This window comes from Ictidomys tridecemlineatus, unplaced genomic scaffold (assembly GCF_052094955.1).
Source record: "Ictidomys tridecemlineatus isolate mIctTri1 unplaced genomic scaffold, mIctTri1.hap1 Scaffold_527, whole genome shotgun sequence".
Classification (NCBI taxonomy): domain Eukaryota; kingdom Metazoa; phylum Chordata; class Mammalia; order Rodentia; family Sciuridae; genus Ictidomys; species Ictidomys tridecemlineatus.
The window spans coordinates 74,187-95,298 of NW_027523469.1; the positions used below are offsets into that span (position 1 = coordinate 74,187).

Below are 21,112 nucleotides of genomic sequence, written 5' to 3' on the forward strand. Positions count from 1 at the left end.
GTATTACTATTTTTTTTTAGTGTATCTTGTTTCCTTTTTTAATTTGTTGTTTTTAGACATACATGACAGAAGTTATTTTGACATATAATACATGGAGTACAACCCATTCCAATTAGGATCCCATTCTTGTGGTTGTACATAATGTGGAGTTACACTGGTTATGTATTCATTTATGAGCAAAGAAAAGTTATGTCTGATGCATTTTACTGTCTTTTCTACTCCTATCCCCCCTTTCTTCCCTTCATTCCCCCTTTGTTTAATCCAATAAACTTCTATAATTCTCCTCCTTATCCACCTTGTTGTGGGTTAGCATTCATGTAGCAGAGAGAACATTCTGTCTTTGGTTTTTTGGGACTGGCTTATTTCACTTAGTATGATAGTCTCCAGTTCCATCCATTTACAGGCAAATGCCATAATTTATTTCTTTATGGCTGAGTAATATTCCACTGTGTATGCTTTAGTCAGATTTTTCACTGCTGTTGCTAAAGGATCCAACAAGAACAACTGTAAAGGAGGAAAGGTTTTTTTAGGGGCTCAAGGTTTCAGAGGTCTTAGTCCATAGAAGGCCAGCTCCATTCTTTGGGGCTTGTGGTGAGGCAGAACACCATGGTAGAAGAGTGTGGCAGGGGGAAGCAGCTCATGTGATGATCAGGAAGGTGGGAGAGAGAGACAGACAGACTCCCCTGTCCAGATACAAAATATATACCCCATAGCCCTGCCATCAGTGAACAACTTCCTCCAGCCAAACCCCACCTGCCTCCAGTTACCTCTCAGTTAATCTCCTCAGGGATCAAGTCACTGATTAGGTTAATGCTATAACCCAATGATTTCTCCTCCAATCCTTCTTGCAGTGTCTCACACTTGAGTTTTGGGGGAGCACCTCACATCCAAACCATAATGTGTATATGTACCACATTTTATTTATCCATTCATCTGTTGAAGGGCATCTAGGTTGGTTCCATAGCTTGGTTATTATGAATTGAGCTGCTATCAACATTGATGTGGCTGCATCACTGTAATATGCTGATTTTCAGTCCTTTGGGTACAAACCGAGGAGAGGGATAATTGGGTCAAATGGTGGTTCCATTCCAAGTTTTCTAAGGAATCTCCATATGGCTTTACATAGTGGTTGAGCCAGTTTGTATTCCCACCAGCAGTCCTTTTCTCCACATCCTCGCCAACATTTATTGTTGCTTGCATTCCTTTTTCCCCCTATGTATTTAATATTCTGTGTACAGTCTAAATTAGAACTCATTTAAAGAACTTCATAGAATCATTTATGGGATCACCAAAACTTTTTTTTTTAAGAGAGAGAGAGAGAGAGAGAGAGAGAGAGAGAGAGAGAGAGAGAGAATTTTAATATTTATATTTTAGTTTTCGGCGGACAAAACATCTTTGTATGTGGTGCTGAGGATCAAACCCGGGCCGCACGCATGCCAGGCAAGCGCACTACCACTTGAGCCACATCCCCAGCCCGAAACTTTTTTACTTAACTTCAAATGAGTGAGTCAAGCATATAACTTAGCAGCTTTTCACTTAGAATGAACTCCTGAGGTTGTCAGATTGAACATATAAATAAGAATAGTTACTATTCTGACTTACTGACTATAGCTGAAGTATAAGGCACTTTCAAGAAGAATAGATTATTTTCATTTTACTTATATAAGACAAAAATTTGCAAGTGAGATATAGTCATTCAGGTCCCTCTGCAAATATTTTATATCTAACATAAAATTTAGATGGAACACTGATCTTGGGTTATATTTATTTTTACACAAATATTTTGAACTCAAGAGTTTGCAGAATGAGTATTTCTTTACATTTAACAAATAACTAAAATTGAACAGCAAATAGTTTATTGGTAAGTACATGGTTTCAATTGCAGGAATAAATTCACTTGAACAGGAAACAATAATCAAGTTAAAAGTAATAATGCTTGCTAATCATCAGAAAATCTGTGGCCATTTGGGCTGTCACATAGAAATCCAAAATCACTTAGAGGCCAGATCTTAAAGAAGATTCATCCTCTTATTAGTCCATATGGAATCGGTCCATAATACCTGGAATCTGTAGAATTCTGTAAATTGTCACCTTCTAACCAAACATGACCTGTTGGCACATAAATATGGCTTTTAAAGAAATCTGATGGACTAGTGGTGAGGATTTTGTCTCCTTCTAAACCAATTACTTTTTTACAAATATTTGATTTTGGATCACTTGGGCTTTTTGCAATCACAATGTCACCTTTTTGGATACCAAAAAATGTTGGCTAAGCTTTTCTTCAAAGAAAATATCTGAATTTTGAATTGTTGGCTCCATTGATGGTCCAGAATACATAGGTCTGTTCTGCAATCCATTCAATTTTAGGGTAGTTACAGGGCTTCCAGGAAGAAATCTAGAAAATGTCTCAAAGCTTATGTGGGTGATTCATGGTTTCAGGATTCCTTTGGCCCCAAAGAACCCCAGGAGACCCTCACCCAAGACTCAGGTAGGCCTTTCTCACCAGGGTTCGGCAGAAGTCCTCCCGTTACTTGTATTCTTGATAATTGCCATTCTGACTATAGTGTGATAAAATCTAAGTATAGTTTTAATTTGCATTTATCTAATTGCTAGAGATTTGGACATTTTTTTATATATTTATTGACCATTCATATTTCTTCTTCTGTAAAGTTCCAGTTCAGTGCCTTTGCCCATTTATTGATTGGGTTATTTAATTTTTTGGTGTTAAGTATTTTGAGTTTTTTGTATATCCTGGAGATTAATGCTCTACCTGAGATGCAGGTGGAAAAGGTTTTCTCCCATTCTGTAGGTTCTTTCTTTATAGTCTTGATTATTTCCTTTGCTGTGAAGAAGCTTTGATACCATCTCATTTAACAGTTCTTGATTTTACTTATTGCACACTCCTATATACTAATGACGAATTAGCCAAAAGAGAAATCAGAAAAACTATACAATTTAAAATTCTTGTTAATTCTTTATAGCTGAGTAATATTCCACTGTTTATGCTTTAGTCAGACAAACAAAAAACTTGAGAATCAATTTAACAAAAGCAGTGAAAGACCTCTACATTTGTAAACTATAGAACACTAAAAAAAAAATCGAAGACCTTAGAAAATGGAAATATCTCCCATTCTGGGATAGGCAGAATTAATATTATCAAAATAGCCATACTGTCAAAAGTGCTATACAGATTTAATGCAATTCCTACTAAAATCCCAATGATGTTCTTCATAAAAATAGAAAATGCTTTCATGAAATTCATTTGGAAAAATAAGAGGCCCAGAATAGCCAAAATAATTCTTAGTGAGAAAAGACTGATGTAGGTAGCATCACAATATCAGATCTAAACTCTTAGTACAGAGTTATAGTAACAAAACTGCTTGGTGTTGGCAGCAAAACAGACATGAAGATGAATGGAATAGAAGACACAGAGACACACTCACATAAATACAGTTATCTCATACAAGTGTATGTTTAATACACGGGAGGAAAAGACAGTCTCTTCAACAAATGGTGCTGGTAAAACTGGAAATTCATATGTAGTGGAAATTTAAATTGAACCCTAGATTGAAATTGAACCCTATTTCTCACCTTGCACAAAACTTAACTCAAAGTGGATCAAGGACCCAGATGTTAGACCAGAGACTCTGCACCTACTAGAAGAAAAAGTAGGCCCAACTTTCCATTATACTGGCTCAGAAACTGACTTCCTCAGTAAGACTCCTAAAGCATAAGAAGTGAAACTGAGTGTTTTTCTTTTAATTCATGAGTGGGTATTGGATTTGCACTGATTAATATGATCATGTGATTTTTCTTCTTTAACTTGATACTGTAGTGGATTACACTGATTGACTTTGAATATTGAAATAGCCTTGTATCCCTCATTTGGTCATGGTATATAATTCCTTTTATATACTACTTAATTTTATTTGCCAATATTATGTTAAGAATTTTTGCATCTATTCTAATGAGGGATATGCTTAGATGTATACTACAGTTTGATATGTTGTACTTTAATTTTCAATCAATTCAATTGTCTTTTGATTTCCCTAAATACTTCATCTTTGATTCATGCATTATTTGGAAGTGTTTCTTTTAAGACTTTTCTGTTATCTGTTATTAAATTTTAGTTGATTACATTGTGGTTGTAGACACACTCTCTGATTTATTTTATGTTTGATGAAGTCCCATCTCAAAATAAAAAGGGATGAGGATATACTTCAGTGGTAAGAACAAAGTCTAATTTTGTATATACTCCACAAACAATAATAATAGTCAAATAGCATTATTAAACTCCCGGTCCCAAATTCCCATTGAACTTAGCATCCCATCCTGCCTGCATTGAGCAGTTTGATGGGCTTCACTGCCCTCCATCTATCCAATTATACCAGGATAATTTAGTCATTTTATAATGAGATGAGAATCTTGATCAAGAATCTACTCCAAAGGCAAATAAATAATCTCAAATGAAATTAAATGCAAACACTCAACTTTTCTGAAAATACTTTAAAAATGTAAAATTTTCTGAATTATAACTGCATTACTTGAAAGAGAAATGAGTCATTTGTAAAATGTTGGTCATAATTTTTTTTAAAACAATGGCTTTTCTTTTTCCAACCTGAAATTTCCCTTCAATTGATTCATAAATCAATTAATTACCATTGAGAGACCCGAGGGCAGCAGAAAATCGGGTCCAAATTAAAAAGAAAAAGAAGGCAATTTGTTTTAAGTCTGAAAGTTTAATGTTCAATCGAAGTTTAATCAGAAGTGACCCATTGTTAGAAAAGGAGAACGTCAATGTCTTTTTAATTTCACTGTCATTAAATGAGGACATTCGGGAACATGGAGATAACTGATTATTTTCAAGTGAAAATTAAGGAAAGATAGTATCAGAAGTCAACTAAAAACATATTTTCTTTCTTTATATTTTAATTCACAGAGGAAATAGTCTGTTCTATTGGAGGTTGGCTTGCTCTTCCAAGTGGAGCTACATAGAGTCCTTAGAGACAAATGTAACCACATGTGCTTTATCTACGGGGACGAAGATAGCAGTGCGTTTCTTTAATACCTATTTATTCAATTAAGTGGGATTTTTGCTTTAGTGAATTGCAGAATTAATTTGGTGTCTTCATTGATTTCCAAACAAGTAAATGGAATGAATGACTAAAATGAATGCATTTAGCCAAAGGAAAACATTGCCCCAAACTCAAGATATTCAAGAAATCATTCTTAGTCTTTAAAATTAAATCTACCTGTCGTCCCTGAGATACAAAGAAAAATAAAGACTTTCACTTAGCTTTTAATTAGTAATAGCTATAATAGAAATACATAATTTGCCCAGGGATATCTGACAGCATTAATATGAAGTCATTCATAGGTAGCTAAATGAAATAACAGTCAGGGTCAGCTCCATGAGAAGGGGAAGGAGGGTTAAGAGGGATTTCAGTAACCAGTCATTTCCAGAATCATTTCTCTGAATTCCCCACAGCTAGTATCTATACTGAATTTAGTATTTGACAAAAAATTTTAAGATGATGCTAATAATAATAGGATGAATGGTAAAATTTTGATAGATTACTGTTTCAGCTTTAATTTCCCTGGTTGTTTTCACCCAGATTATGTAAAAGGAGGTCAATCCTATAAAGCTAATGTCTTCCTATTTCTAGCCAAAGGACTTTGAAAAGCTAAATATGTCTTCCAGGATTTGAATAATGCATTTGTTTCTTCTTAAACTGATGTTTAGATTCTTTTTCCCTTAACTTTAAGACCTTCAAATCCCTCAATTTTTTCACAGTTGATTAAGTACAGCCCTGAGAAAAGCACTGCCTGACTGTTCTATAGAAAGCTTTTCAGGAGGCTAACAGGCTCTGACCTCAGAGAAATGCTGCAGTTAAATTGACTTGAGACCTTACCAGAGACCAGATTGTTCAAAAGACCACAATAAGTATGGAGTCTTCATTATTGAGAAAACTTCTGCCCCCCATAAGATCTGAGAACAACAGTTTTTCTTTTCCTACCTTGCAACTTATTTGTGTAACTTCTACATTTTAAGTGATACATAATGCTGCAGTCTGGCTGGGCACAAATCACAAGCCACTGAAGCAGGAACAAACTTTATTTCTGAACTTCACCAGCACACTCCACACACGCTCCGGGGAACTCTCCCCAACGCCACGTGGCTCCTCCTGGAACCACACATCGGAAATCCCTCCTCCAGCCCTTCCCCAGCCAATGCGAACTCTTCAGGAATCCCCGTTGAGCTCAACTGGAACTCAAGGGGAACTCAGGGAGAACTCGCTGGCATCACCTCTCAACCCCTACTTCTGGCAAAAATGTCATGTGTCATCCCAACTTGGCTATGGCCCTCAACAACATAAAATGCTAATTGTGTCACTATGCCATGGGGTGCAGTGCCTCGAACCTGTATGTAACAAATATCTAGCAGTAGAGTTGAACCCATTATAATAAAATGCATTACTAAAAATGGTAAGTAGCTGCTGCTCTGAGACCCTACAGGCCTTTCTCTCATCTACTCTGGGTCTGACCTCCAGGATCCTCCAGGAACCAGCTGATTGATGGTTAAATAATCCTAGAATCATCTATTAGTGTATCTGATACTTAGGAGAACATCTTTCTCCCTCCCAAAAGGAGACAAGTTGAAGAAAAGAGTACTCGACTAACCATTTAATGACTTGGAGTTATGGGACTACCTCCTTCACTTCACAGTCATTGAAACTTCATGTGAAAATAGAGATAGAATCATTATTGCTTTAACTCAGCCTTTAATGCAAGGGTCTGCAATATTTTGAGGAATTTTAGTTTCATACATTCTGTTTTTCAAACTGAAATATGATAAAATACTGCATGGATTTAAAGTTAGGAAAGAAGAGATAAGTTTCAAGGCTAAGATAAAACAAGGGCAAGAAAAGATTTTTAAATGACAGTATTATACAGTTGTGATTTTTATTCATATAAGAAAATTATAGGAAGTGAATGTAGATTTCATTTTTTTCTCACCTACCATCATTCTTGAAAGCATATAAGTAAATATTTACAGTATTATGATCTATATGCTGCATTTTCTAGACAATGTATTTTATAATGGTTAATAGCACCGATACTATCTGGATTCTTTCTCCATATTTAATGCTTAGGCAAGATATATAAAATGAATGTGCCTCAAATTCTTTATTCATAAAGTGAGTATAATAATGTATTTACTTATTAAGGATTTTATACAGATTGAGCTATATTTTCAATGTGTTTCATTAATATTAGATACTATTCATGATGCATAAAGTATGTTTTATCTATAGATAGTTCCTTATTTCATCTATAGACAGGTATATTTCTTTTGCACATCAGTGATTTTCAATTGGCATATAATACCCCTACCTTCCCCCCAATATTCTACTAACACAAAATTGGCTTGCAGAATCTCTGAAACAATCAAGACAATTAATACTTATTTTAAAATGGTACTTGGCTTACATATGTTTATAAACTCAAGCTTAAATTATAAGACATCTTTCACAATAAATTATATTTAAACATTGGGAGTGCTTATGACCTCCTGCTAAGTAGTATTTAGCATATATATTGAAAACTCTGTTAAGCCTTCCTACCAATCAGAAAGTCTATATTATCTTGACATTTTGCCATGTAGCTATTACTTCTGTAGAAAAGTGTTCCCGTTAAGTGTTTTGTTTATTTTTAATGTTATGGAGTCATGAAATTGCCTACTAACCTTCTAAAGCCATCTCCTACTGAAGGTGTAGAATTGTGTAGTTGGATGTAGGGTTGTAAGTGTAAGGACCTCTGTAAGACTCAAATGACCAAGGTTAAAGTTTCAGTCCTGACCCAAGGTATGCAACCATGAAAATATTGAATAAATTCACCAAAAAGCAATTTTTTAACCTGTAAAACTGGCATGATGCAAGATACTAAAGGATTTAAAAGTGCTTCTCAGATTTTCATCTTTCAGGAAAATTGAATTAGAAAATCAAAATGCTCAGACTGACCTAAAGTATTAAATCTAAATTTACCATGTAAAGACATTAAGAGAAAACAAATAAAAAACAAAGACTGCAATCTACTCTCAAGTTTTTTTAGGAGAGAAAAAATAAATATTTTAATATCAAAAGATGAAAATACAACTTCAGGAAAATGGCAGCTCTTTGATTTAATATATTTAGTTTTATGAAAAAAATTAATTTTCTGCATTTCTTGTTTTGTCTTGGACTAGACTACAACACTAACTTTTTCCACTAGCATTTGACTTAAATGAGAGTGAGTGAATCCTGATGGATCAATAAATGTAGTTCCTTAAGCAAACACCGACATCCTTCTTAGCCTGTTACCTTCCTTTGCAAATTGGAGAAAATAGTACCTTAATGTTAAAGCTATTATATGGATTGACAGTTCTAGACATGATTTTAAAAGTTTTATGTGTATTAGCACATTAAGTTTGTATGATGATATCCTGGGAGGTAAAATTATTTTATTAATTCTACAGATGAGAGAACTGAGGCACAGAGAATTTAAGTCACTTGCCACATGCCAAATATTCAATAAGTATTGGTAAACATTCAATAATATTCATTAATATTAAATATTTGTTATTTATTATAGTATATAACATACAGTATATATAGTATAATATATCATATTATATATTGTTATTAATTTATCATGGAAGGGTTATTGTATATTTATTATAAATATGATGCATTGTACATTTATTGCTTAAATAATAATATTTCATTATAAGCAAATATAAATTTAAAACAAACATTTGATTAAACTTGTATTTTAAAGTCTCATATTTACTCAATATTTATATACTTATTTATTTGTTCATGTTCATTAACATTCACTTTATTGTTATTGTTATTAAAACATTTAGTGCTGATGTGGGTTATAATCTTTCTATATATATTATCCCAAATTTTAACATGAATTCTATACAACAATATTTAAAATTATTACTTATAGCAACCATATTGGTTTCTTTTTTTCCCATTCTTTTCCCCATTCTGGGATGAGGCAGTAAGAGACAGACAAATTTGCATGCTGTATGTAACACAGTATAGGAACCCTGAAAATATGAAAATGAGAATTTTTATGCACGTCACCTTCTCCCTTCCTGAAAGAAGGAGATGAACAAGGGAAAGAAGGAAAAGTTCTAAACTTCTTACCCTCTGGATATACTGGAAGTCATGAGTGTTATGTATGGGATGGAATGCTGTGTTTGTTCTGGGTTTTAGCCCCTTTGAAGTGGAAACACATACCTACAGGGAGGTAAATCTCTCTGGTTTTCTATCACTATTCAGTCATCATTTAACTTCTAAAGCTTATCCTTTAATCCAGGTTTTAATAAAGTTTTCTCAGAAAATCCTTACCATGCAGAATATAGAAGTATTCACTGCCTGACAGTGCAGTTCATATTAGACATTTAGTAAGTGAGAGCTGTATAATCACTATTTTTGATCTCATTCTCTTAAAAGAAACTTCTTGATGTTGCTATAGTCTCCTACTATTAATGGTAGATGCCAAACTTTAAGGCTTTCATTTTAATTTGTTGTTTCAAGAGAATTAATAAATGTATTATATATGAATATATGAGTTTTTATAGATGCTTGAAATTTTTTGATATTACATGTTAATACTTGTACAAATTAAGAACATGTTATTTATTTGGACTGAACCCCCCCCCCGCCACCCCATTCTTGTGGATAGTAAGATGGCAGTGATTTCAATAGTAAAACATCATTTAAATCTAATGCCCACTTAGCTAAGTCTTAAAAATATCAAGAAATCCTTAAAGGGACTTTAATACTTTGTCTCCAACTCTGATCATTCAGAGAACATAGCCCAAAAATCTCTCATTGATGTGGAGAACTTTATCATGGATCTTTACATCTTAAAAGGAACTTTGTTGCGTCTAGCTTAGTTTAACAAGCCTGAGCTCTTTATTTTTCTTTTGATTTCTGTAATATCATCAGGATTATCTAGTAATCATTGCCAATTTGGCTTCATTTAGGCATTTGAGATACAGGGATGTGAAATTTGAGTAGCATCAGATGAGAGTTGAAGATTCAGAATCCACCAATGACCAGCAAAATCTGGGAAAAAAATATCTCTGAATCTCAGTCTATTCACCTAGAAAATGACAGTAGTCACAGAACTTTACTAATCTTAAATGGTTGTGCTATCAAAAAGTAAATATTAAAGGAACATGGAAGGCTTTAAAACACTGAACGCATTCATAAGAAATTATAGGATTAACAGAAGAACAGCCAAGATTTCAGTTAACTTAAATAGTTGATAGGAGAGAGGGAAAAAATTACCCATAGTAGAATGAAATGGGGATGCAAACTAGATCTTATGAAATGGGTAGTAAGAGGATATTAAGGACAATTTTATAACAAAATATAACAACATATTAGATAATTTATATGAAAGGGTAAGAAAGATTTTTTGACATGATAGCTCCATAGAAATATTATTTTCCTTTGAGATATAATTTATACATAATAAAATGCACAAATCTTAAATATGCTTTGACATTGTATACTCATGTGACCATCATTCAAATCTAGAATTTTAAAAAAATTTGTAGATATTCCATAACTACTTGGAACAGTAGATCGGAATTACCTCAAAGAAGATTACCTCTTCTTTGGCTGAAACAAGAAAATACAAATTAATTTCGCCTTATCTCCAGGATTTTTAGAAATTTACAAGTCTTCTATTTTATATCTATTCCCAAAAAGAGAAGCAAGAAAATGTCTGGATTGGAATTGAAATCTTGCAGTTTGCTGTTAGAAAGAACTTTCCCATGCTCTAATACATTGAAGATGTGGGATTGTACTGCTGATCCCAAGAATCTGTACCCAGAAACCTGTGAATGTGACCGTATTTGTTAAAAGACTCTGAGCAGGTGAAATTAAATTAGGGATCTTGAGATAAGATAATCTTGAACTACTTGAGTGGGCCCCTATCCAGTGACAAGTGTTCTATTAGAAGAGAAGACAGATGGTGGAAAAGGAAACATGATCACCAAGGCAGAACCATGAGTTATTCAAGCACAAAGAAGGAATGCTTGAAGCCATCAGAATCTGGAAGGGCCAGAAAAGTTTGTCTTCTCAAACCTTCAGGTGTTGAATGCAGGAATGTGGGGCCCTTGGTGGTAGGTAGACAGCAAGGATATTACAGGCAGTCAAGGAGTGATTGACAGTAGAAAAAGCCTGCTGATTTCTCAAACTTTATTCTATCTTATACACTGGTGGAGATTTTGTTTGTTTTCGAGGCATAAACTAAAGAATATAGCTCCAAAGAATCCTTAGTAAAGTCATATAGGACATTAATACCAAAAATAGGGAAAAAACAACAATGAATATTAACATAATTTTCTTTTTTCCTGATGTGAACACATACACAGTGTCAAGTGCCCACTTTGGCTGAAACAAGAAAATAAAAATTACAGGAGTGTTCTCAAGAAAGTTTCCAGGTTAGGATATTGGAAGAGATGAGTTATCCCTTTAGGATTGATTTATAGAGCTAATAATTCTTCATTGAGTTAATATTATGAGATCTTCGAAGTTGTGAGTCTGGTAAAGAGGACTTTGAACATATTCTACATCTGTTCTTTTGTTATTATGGGTTCACTTTTCCAGAGTGTCTCCTCATCTGCCTTATCTTTATGCCAGGTCCAGTCTTCCATTTATAAAAGCAGAACAGACATGGCAACATTAAAAAATATCAGACAATTTGTTTTTTTAATGTATATGAAATAATAAATACTTGTTAAGAAAACATAATGGTTTGACAATATCTGCTCAATCTTAAATTATTTACCATTAAAATACTAACCTGAAGGTATTTATTAGAAAATGTTTCTGAGAGCATCTTTAATGTTTTCCTTGTAGTTATCCCTTAGCTTTCCCAACATCTCATCTGCCTAGAAAGTATACTGTTAAAAAATATTATAATAACAACACATGATATGTGTAATGGCTAAGATAATGATTAAGATATGAAACAAGGCAATAAATATAAGGGATATTAGTTTGAAAGTAGTCTAAAATGAGAAGACTGTATCCTAAGGAAATATTTGGTAAGCATATGGGACTTTAATACCAAAAATACATGTGGGTTCATTGGAATGATTCACATTGTAAGGCTTACATTTGTTTTCCCCATCTCAAGTTACCTTAAAAGAAGTGGCAAAATATTTTAGAAAAGCATAAACATACCAACACACACACACACACACACACACACACACACACACACACACACATATACTTTAGCCAAATTTTAGTGTTCACTTTCCTACAACAGTTTCATGACTTCATAAAATCATTCAATTATTTGAATATTCCATGCTTTACTGTGTATATTTGGTCGAATTAAAAGTTTTAATGTCTTTCTAGGTCTGAAATTAGGACACTAAATCAATATGAATAGAACTATAAAGGTACTTTGACTATTTTCCATAAAGCCTATAGAACAGAGTTTCTTAGAACCTGAAAAAAATAATTGAAATATAAAAATGAGTGTGTTCAGAAAATAATGTGCTAATATTGTTCCTCATTTGACCCTTGGATGGTTACACTTCTATTTAAATTCCACATTATCTCAGGTCTTTTTTTTTTTTACTTTTAATAGTGATGAGAACGTTATGTTTCAAAAATTATGACTGTAATTACCTTCCTCTCAGTCTAGCACATTATGACTGTCAGTGCCATTCAAAGGCTGCAAGTGCTTTAATTTCACATATTAAATTTAAGTATTGATGCGTATGTTCTCTGACTTCAGAGAGAAGACTATTGCAATGAGGGACCCACACTTGGGGCTTTTTGGATAACAATTTTATTTAGAATAAGCAGGGAGTCTTTGATCATATCCTTTAAATTGTACCTTCTGCTTATGCTGCTTATGGAGAATAGATGAAGGTTTTAAGGAAATTAGAACAGAAGGTAGGCAAATCTTCTCTGTTAACTAAATACACAGAATCATTGTCTATGAGAAACTTGGGCAGTAGGGAGGGTGTTGGTGTGGGGATGTAAGGGTGAGCTATGAGGTCAGATAAACTGGCTTTGTTACTGATTTATGGTATCATCTTGGGCAAGTGCCTGAAACATGTTTGTTCTCATTTGTAAAAGTGTGTGTGTTGGGGGGGGTAATAATAGCTTCTACCTAAAAGTATGCATGTAGATTAAATTAGGTGATGCATGTGGAACACATGACCTGGGGCTGTGATATAGAAGCAATACAATTATCCTGTTCATCTCAAGCTGTACCTACTGAGGGTTGACCAAAGACTAGGGATGTTTAGAATGGTTTTGCCTAGTGTCTCGACTCAGCCTATGTGAACAAACAATGTTAAGTGATCATTTCTGAAAAATATGCAAAATAATATATTTATTTTTTAATGGCGAGTTGATGTTTATCTGTCTCAATTGAGGCTAAAACTTAATTAAAAATAACTTCAAGTTTTTCTATTCTTTTCTTCTGTGTATGTACTAATACTGTCTCCTATTATATTTAAATCCTACAATGTATTTGTTCTCCATTCATCATATACTTACAATTCTGTTTTCTAGGTAACATTATTTTCTTTCCTCAAGTTCATTATCTATGAATTCCCTCAAATTTTCTTCTTTAAAAAAATCTCTACTTGTCTTTTGGGTACTTTCTATTACATTACAAATACACCCATGCCGGTTCTATCTAAAATACAATGAATACACTTTTCCTACCTTGATTCTTTAACTCTTTTAATTTAGCCAATGATTTATTTTTCTAACTTCTCAAGATGATCTGTTTTTTTTTTTTTTTAGAGAAATGTGATTTGGTGTTGATGTCTACTTCTCCTTACATTTTGTCTGCAACAAATTGCCTTCTGTCTCTTTCACCTATTAGAACTCCTCAGAGACCTCTCTGACAGAAGTTCAGGGACCTCTGAAATTCCACCTCCAACACATATTTTTCTTCTTCATCTTAATTTACTTCCTCTACTGTATCAGTTTTTCATTCAGAGACATTATCTACTTGTCTACCTTCCATGACATCAAATATGCATGTTCTCTATACACTTCTCTGATATTTCATCCATAATATTTTCAACAAATTATACTTTATCCTCCTACCTCTTAAACATTGGTGTTATTCAGAGTATTTTTTCTAATTACTCAAAACGTGTTCTACGCTGTTACATTTTAGCTACCATGTACATATTTCAAAAGTTATCTTTATGTCTCAAATCCAGAATTTGGTCTGAACTTCAGACCAATATTGTTATTCACATTTAGATGACTTCTTTGGAATATCTCACAAACATCTTACCTTCAATGTTTAAAATTAGATGACTTTTCTACCCCAACCCCTCAGGCATTTCTATAATTTCTAAATAAACAAATTTCTAACTACTCAAACTATCAAATCTAGAAACACTTGAAATTTTGTCTTATTTTTAAGATTTCTGCATCCAATTATTTTCCAATATTGCTAATTTCAGTTATTAAACATTTACCAAACCCATCTCCTCATCTCTTTCTCTAATATCACTCTTTGGTTTTAGTCTCATGTTATTTCTCACTATATTAATGCAATATCCTTCTTTCTAAATTTTTGTTTCCCAGCATATATCTTAAATTTATCCACCACATATGCATTGGTAAATGCTATTGTCAATGCAACCTGAAAAAAAAAATCACTGTTTCACTCAACAAATACTTTACCCCTAATTCCTGTCACCTGCCACAATTAAAAAGCAAAATTTCACATAGAATGCAATATGTAGAGGCTTATTTTTAGTAATTGAAATTTTTTAACCAACTATAATTCTTGGCTACATAGAAAAGTAATTCTTGATCAGAATGGCAAATATCAAACACATTCACCATTAGAGTCACTTCTTCCTCCTTACAGAATAATTTTGTATGGGTTTTTTGTTTGTTTGCTTGATCTTGAGGATCAGGGAAAAAAATCTGGTGAAGTCTGGTAAACAGATGAGAGATGAAAGACTATTCTAGGCAGAATAAGAAATAGCATAAATAAAAAAGCAGAGATATTAAAAGTATGGGTAGAGCTGGTGAATACCCTGTTGCAGAAGAAGCAGAAACAATATAAAAATGGTACAAAAAGAGTTTTGAGAAAAAGAAATGATTAAAGTCTAAAGAAGAAAAATAGGGTTGGGACTTGGTTGTGAAATGACATACTGATGAATTTGGTACACATCTAGATAACAGGAAGCATAGTTGGCTGTAAGTTACATATAACTGGGTTATGACCAGAGGTAAGAACTTGTAAATGATTGTTCAACCGTAGTGTAATTCTATGGTTCTGATGGTAAAGGAAATTGGAGTCAAGAATGATATAGATTTTCATATTTTGAAAAATATGTGTGCTCATTCAAGATAAGAAATGAAGGCTACAATGAAGGAACACATGATCATGGTTCAGAACATTATATATTTATGCATTTGAAGGGTCTTGTGGATAAACAGAAATGATAAACTGAGAACAGGGATCAGGCATAGAGATAAAGATATGGGAGTTATCAACTTGAAGTTGATAGGTGAATCCAGACAAGCAGACAGTTCCACCCAGGGAGTTTATGTAAACAAAATGATTGAGTAATACTAAGAACAACATAAAGACTCAAAAGAACAAAGAAAATGTAGTTATAGGAAGGTAACAATATGCAAAAGAAGAATCAGGAAAGTCAAATCATAGAGTACAGGCAAGAGAATTGGTAAATACTGATAAATGTTACAGAAAGGAGACATAATTAGGGGATATGGGAGGCAAATTGGATTTTACCCCACATCTCAGAAAAAGTTTTATTGTCAATGTTTATTCTTGTGCAGTATTTCTAATATGATCTCCAAGTGGCATTCAGTCCATATTTGTTCAAGAATTGCTTAAGTTCAGTCCATGAAGGAATTATTCTAAACAAAGCACTTTCTTAGTGGTTAGTATTGCTTTACTGCCCTGTCTCTGTGAATATAAAGTACTATTTAAATAGTAATCATGTACAGTTAATATAATAGCAGTAGAAAATTTTCATAAAGTGTATTTTTTTCTTTTAAATCATTGCATTATTTTTGTAAGGCTATATAAATACTTATTTACTAAACAGAATTGTTATCTTCACATGTGTATGAAGTAGTGGTTTTGTCTTATTGTTTTGAACAAAGTAAAGTTTGATCTTTTTTATGTACAGATCTCAGTAGATTAAACATCATAAGATTAAGGACTATGGACTGCATTTAGCACAGTCCCTGGCACATAGTAAGTGTTAAATGAATATTTTTTTAAATGATTATATAAGTGAGGTAGTAAACACAAAGAAGAGTAATCTATTAAAAGATAAATGAAGGAGCAAGACAAATAAAGGAACTGCATTAGAGAATAAGAACCATATTTATAATTTAAATTAATAGGGTTTGCCACTGAATAATTGAAAGTTCAATAAAAATGGCGGTAATTATAATTCCCAGCGTACATCTTTATGGGATCATTCAATTTGAGGCTGGCTGATATTTTACCTATGTAATATTTATGAAGTGTTATTTTTTAAGTAAGCTAATAAGATAAAAACACTTCAAGAAGTTCATTTAAAACTATTTGTGTGGCAAACTTTTAAAGATATCAAAGATGAATTATAAAGTGAAAATGAATGCAACAGATTATCCATGTTATGCATACACTAATCTAGTTTCAAAATGATCTCCATTTAGAAAATAAATATAATTAAACGCGAGTTGCTTACTGTCCCTCATAAGATCATGGATTCCCTCTAATTCAACCATCCTACCATAATAAGAAATCCTCTGTATAATGTCCTTGACAAGCTAGTAATGCTCATATTGCCATCAATCTCCACCTCCCTTTCCTTATTGTGGTGTCTATGGGTTTTAGCACATCAACAATGCCACAAATGTGGTGTTTCCATGGGCCAGGCACCCAAGAACTTACATATTTCTGAACTATATAATATTTTCCATGTTTCTTATATGAGGTAACTTATCCTTTAGAGAATAAGACACCAAACTAATGAAGTAGAAAAATTAAACTTTTATCCAACGTTTAGGTTGACTACCCAGAATATCTCTAAAAATATGTTGATAAGCAAAATTAAGTTTATTAGGCCTATCGCTTATTGAAGAATGAATGTGACGTGGTAGTTTGATAGGTCTACTGTAACAAAATCCCACAAACAGGGTAAATTAATAGAAATTCATTGTCTACTGTTGTGGCTGTTGTCAGGGTTGATTCCTTCTAAGAGATGTGAGAGAGAACCAGTTCCCCTGCCTCCTGCATGGATTTTGTGAGTTTTCTTGCAACACCTTTGGTATTCCTTGACATGTAGATACATGATCCCAGTCTCTGACTTCATGTACACATTACATTCTCTCTGTGTGTAATTCTGCCCCCAAATATCTATTTTTTAAAAAGACAATAGTCATATTGCATCAGGGACAATTACCATTTTTATATGACCTACTGTAACTTAACAGGTTACAGTTACATCTGCAGTGAGCTATTTTCTAAGTGTGGTCATGTTCTTAGTCGGACTTTAAAATGTACATTTTTAATGGATTCAATTCAACCCATAATACTGTGTCTTAGCACGCTTTCTGAATGAGGAAATTAGGAAAGATTATTTATTAAATTTTAGGCATGGATCATATGAATTTTATGGTAAGTCTTTACAAAGTGGAGTACTGGTTGGGACTGAGCAGATGTTCTGACAGTTTTTAGATTAGTGGGCAAATGAAAAGAGGAACATGAAACATGTTTTTGTTAAACAAACTGTTAATCCTGATAGGTACTAACACCATTGGTTGATTCATGGTTTTATTTAAAATTGGGAATATGTTGGACCAGTCAGATTAATTTTGCCTGATTTCAGTGTTTTTGTAAATAGGGACTAAAGCATATATCTTGTCACAGAATTGATTAATACATAAGAACTTGGGATTCAGTTGATTTCAGTCCTCATCTATATTAACTTCAATTACATAATCCTAACTTCCCACCATTGATTGGTATAACCCAAAGTAATCTGTTCTGATTCTGGAAAGCTCCATGAATAATAAAATTTAGCCTAAATTTGTAACTCTGCTGTAACTGTTGTTGTAGATTGCTTTGAATCTTTCTCCTCCATGATTGTCTCCAGAAAGATTATTAATTCATTGGTCTCTAAATCTGTTTGTCTATCTAGCTTAATTTATCAAGTCCCATGTATTCTATTTTCTAGCCAAATAATCTAGTTCCTTCAGGTTTTCAAGTAAAAGCTATTACTGTAAATAATAATAATTTTATAGGATGATGATTTTGTTGATATGTCTAATAGCATTGATTTGGGTAGTAATATCATCATCATTACATATATTTTTGCTTCCTAAAACCTGGTTACACATGTAACCACAAAATGAATTAGAGTTTGTCTGATTCATTTCAATCATCTTAACACTAAACTTCTAACACTAAGTGTTACCATTTTAATGGCAGCACAAATAACCATATGGGATTTCTACCCCAAATTCATCTTCCTATTATTTTGAAGTTAATTTGAAAATATTTGAAATACTATATACACTTTGTCTAAGATATTATAGGTGATCATATTTGTCAAAACTATTCTGTTCCACCTGTCTTAAAACAGAAAATTCTAAATTTAAAACAGAATTTCAAATAGGTCTTTTGTAATCAAAGCAGATACATAAATATCTGCATTTCAGGGGAAAGGGGTGACAGATGTTAAGATTAATCTCTCTTGCTAAGAAAACATTATTTTGTAAATACAAACAATGTCAAGGTTTATAGAATTCTACTCATTTTAATTTACAAATATTCAGTGATGGATAATTAGATCAGTACAATGAAGTTCAACAATCAACAGGAACCTTAAAGCAATTTAGAGTCACTTTGAATCTTTAAAGAAAATCCAATAAGCACTTGAAAAACAAAATCAATGGTGAGTTTTAAATGTTTCCTTTTTGATTTGCCACAGGGTCCAAATTTTCTCTCTGAGGCCGTTTTTCCTAAACATGCAACAAAAATTGAAGAAATGGATCCTTTTTTCAACCTTCATGAAACCATAAGCAAGGTAGGGGAAGAGTCCATCCTGAACTCATAAATGGAATTGGAAAGGTTTTTTTGTGACTTATTGTTTATGTTGGCAGATGCAAGAAAGAAAAATAATCGTGAGAAATAATTTGTAAAGCATGCTAGAAAGAATTTTAATGTATCATATTGTTTTTCTAAGGAGTAAAATTAATAAGCAAATATCCAAAAAAAATTCATTCAAGGTCATACAAATCTATAACTGGTATTTTATACTAAAATATGTCCTTAATATAACAATTAACTTTTCATTTATAATCTGAAGATAGGTTTGTGTTATATTCCTAATGCTCTTCATCACTTTAGACATTTACATCAATGCAAAATGGGTCTTTGAATTTCTCTGTCCAAAGTTGCTTTCAATATTCAAGATATTTCTTTGTGGTACTTACTGGTTATAGTAAGAAGTGATTCTTTTTTTGAAGGAAGAGGTTAGTCTGCTTTAAAAATAAAACTTGTTTTTACTCTATGGTAGGTGTATTTATATCTTTAGTGCATTTCCTTAACCATAAGTTTATTGTGAAGAAAATTAAGTTTTACAGTGTGAAATAAATAAATTTAATGTTTCTGGCATCACATGACATCATACACATTTTTACATTTGCCAATTATTTATCTGAACTGTCAAAACCTGCCTTTTGGGATAGATTTTATAAAGGATATTGGCATTTCAGTACTTTAAGAATAATCCATATTTATATGTGCTTACTTGAAAGATTTAATCATCTTTAAATCTTAGTGAAATTTTACAAGGTTTTTTTTTTCTCCTTCAAAAAAAGGAAGTGTGGCAAAATGAACCAAGCTTTGGTGATGGAGTGAGCTCAGGAGAGAAACAGGAGTCTAAGGTCATCTCTGACATTTAAGAGCTAGAATTTATTTTATTTCTAAACCTTTAAAATAAGAGAAGTGTGAGTTATATTTTATTTAAAATTGTTCTAAGCTTGAAATATCTGGATCTTAGCTAAATGTTTATCATAGTTTTATTTCTAGTCTATCCCAGTTCCATATTTTACTTTTTAATATCTCCATCATTTGATTTTGTATTATTATTTGGATATAAGAAGAATAGAAATGAGTTTAACTACTTCCTTAGTATCCACAATCTTAAAACTTACTGATTATATATGTGTGTGTATATACCTACATATTATTTCACACAAGTATAAATAAATATAAATATGTATATATATTTGAATCAATATATACATATATTTGGGTGAACATATGCATATACTTTATGACAAATAAATGTATATTTTCAGATATTCTGGCTACTTAGAATATAGGTTTTTTATTTATTTTTAAGCAAATAATTTGAAGATTTAAAGGTAATGGAATAATGATATTTTCTCCATTTTTCTTGTTTTTCTGATGATCAGAAATATCAAGGATTTTGGTGGTAGGGGTGATTTGAGACCATATTAACATCAGATATATAATGAGATGAGAGTATTTTTAGCAAAGAAACCGTTGGCTCTTTTATTATAAAGGTATACACACACATGCTAATTCTCAGATCTTAGCTGTATTTAAGAACAGTGCTGAGAACATGTTGAGAAATAGGCATGTTGAGAAATAGGAAGGGAGAAGGGGAGCCTTGACATTTTTAAGAGGTCAGTATTTAATGTGAACTAGACAGAAGATAAGAGATTATTAAAAGAGAAGGTATAAATGTTTTTATATATTTTCAAAAATATTTGATGTGTAAATGGATATTTCATTAAACCAATGAATATTGTGAAAAATCCATGTCTGTGAAAAAAAATAGAACCCATTTAAAGGCAGAAACAAGAGTTCTAGGAATTTTTTTTATGACCACATGTATGATCCAGATTTAATTTTCTCTTCCCAATTATAGTGGATACTTTCATTGATATTGTAGACATGGACAAAGGGAAGAAAAGGATCTTTACAGTGTAATCATTTTACAAATAACAGAACTGAGGACCTGTACAAAGAACTGTTTAAT

General features: G+C 32.5%; 1 protein-coding gene across 1 annotated transcript in view; it reads left to right on the forward strand.

Moving 5' to 3' along the window:
- The window catches only part of LOC144373922 (inactive N-acetylated-alpha-linked acidic dipeptidase-like protein 2), a 235,088-nt gene that overhangs the window by 67,533 nt on the left and 146,443 nt on the right, over positions 1–21,112 (forward strand). The window contains exon 5 of the mRNA XM_078036896.1: positions 19,031–19,126. Coding sequence (XP_077893022.1) covers positions 19,031–19,126 — 96 coding nt within the window. The remainder of the gene's footprint in view (positions 1–19,030; positions 19,127–21,112) is intronic.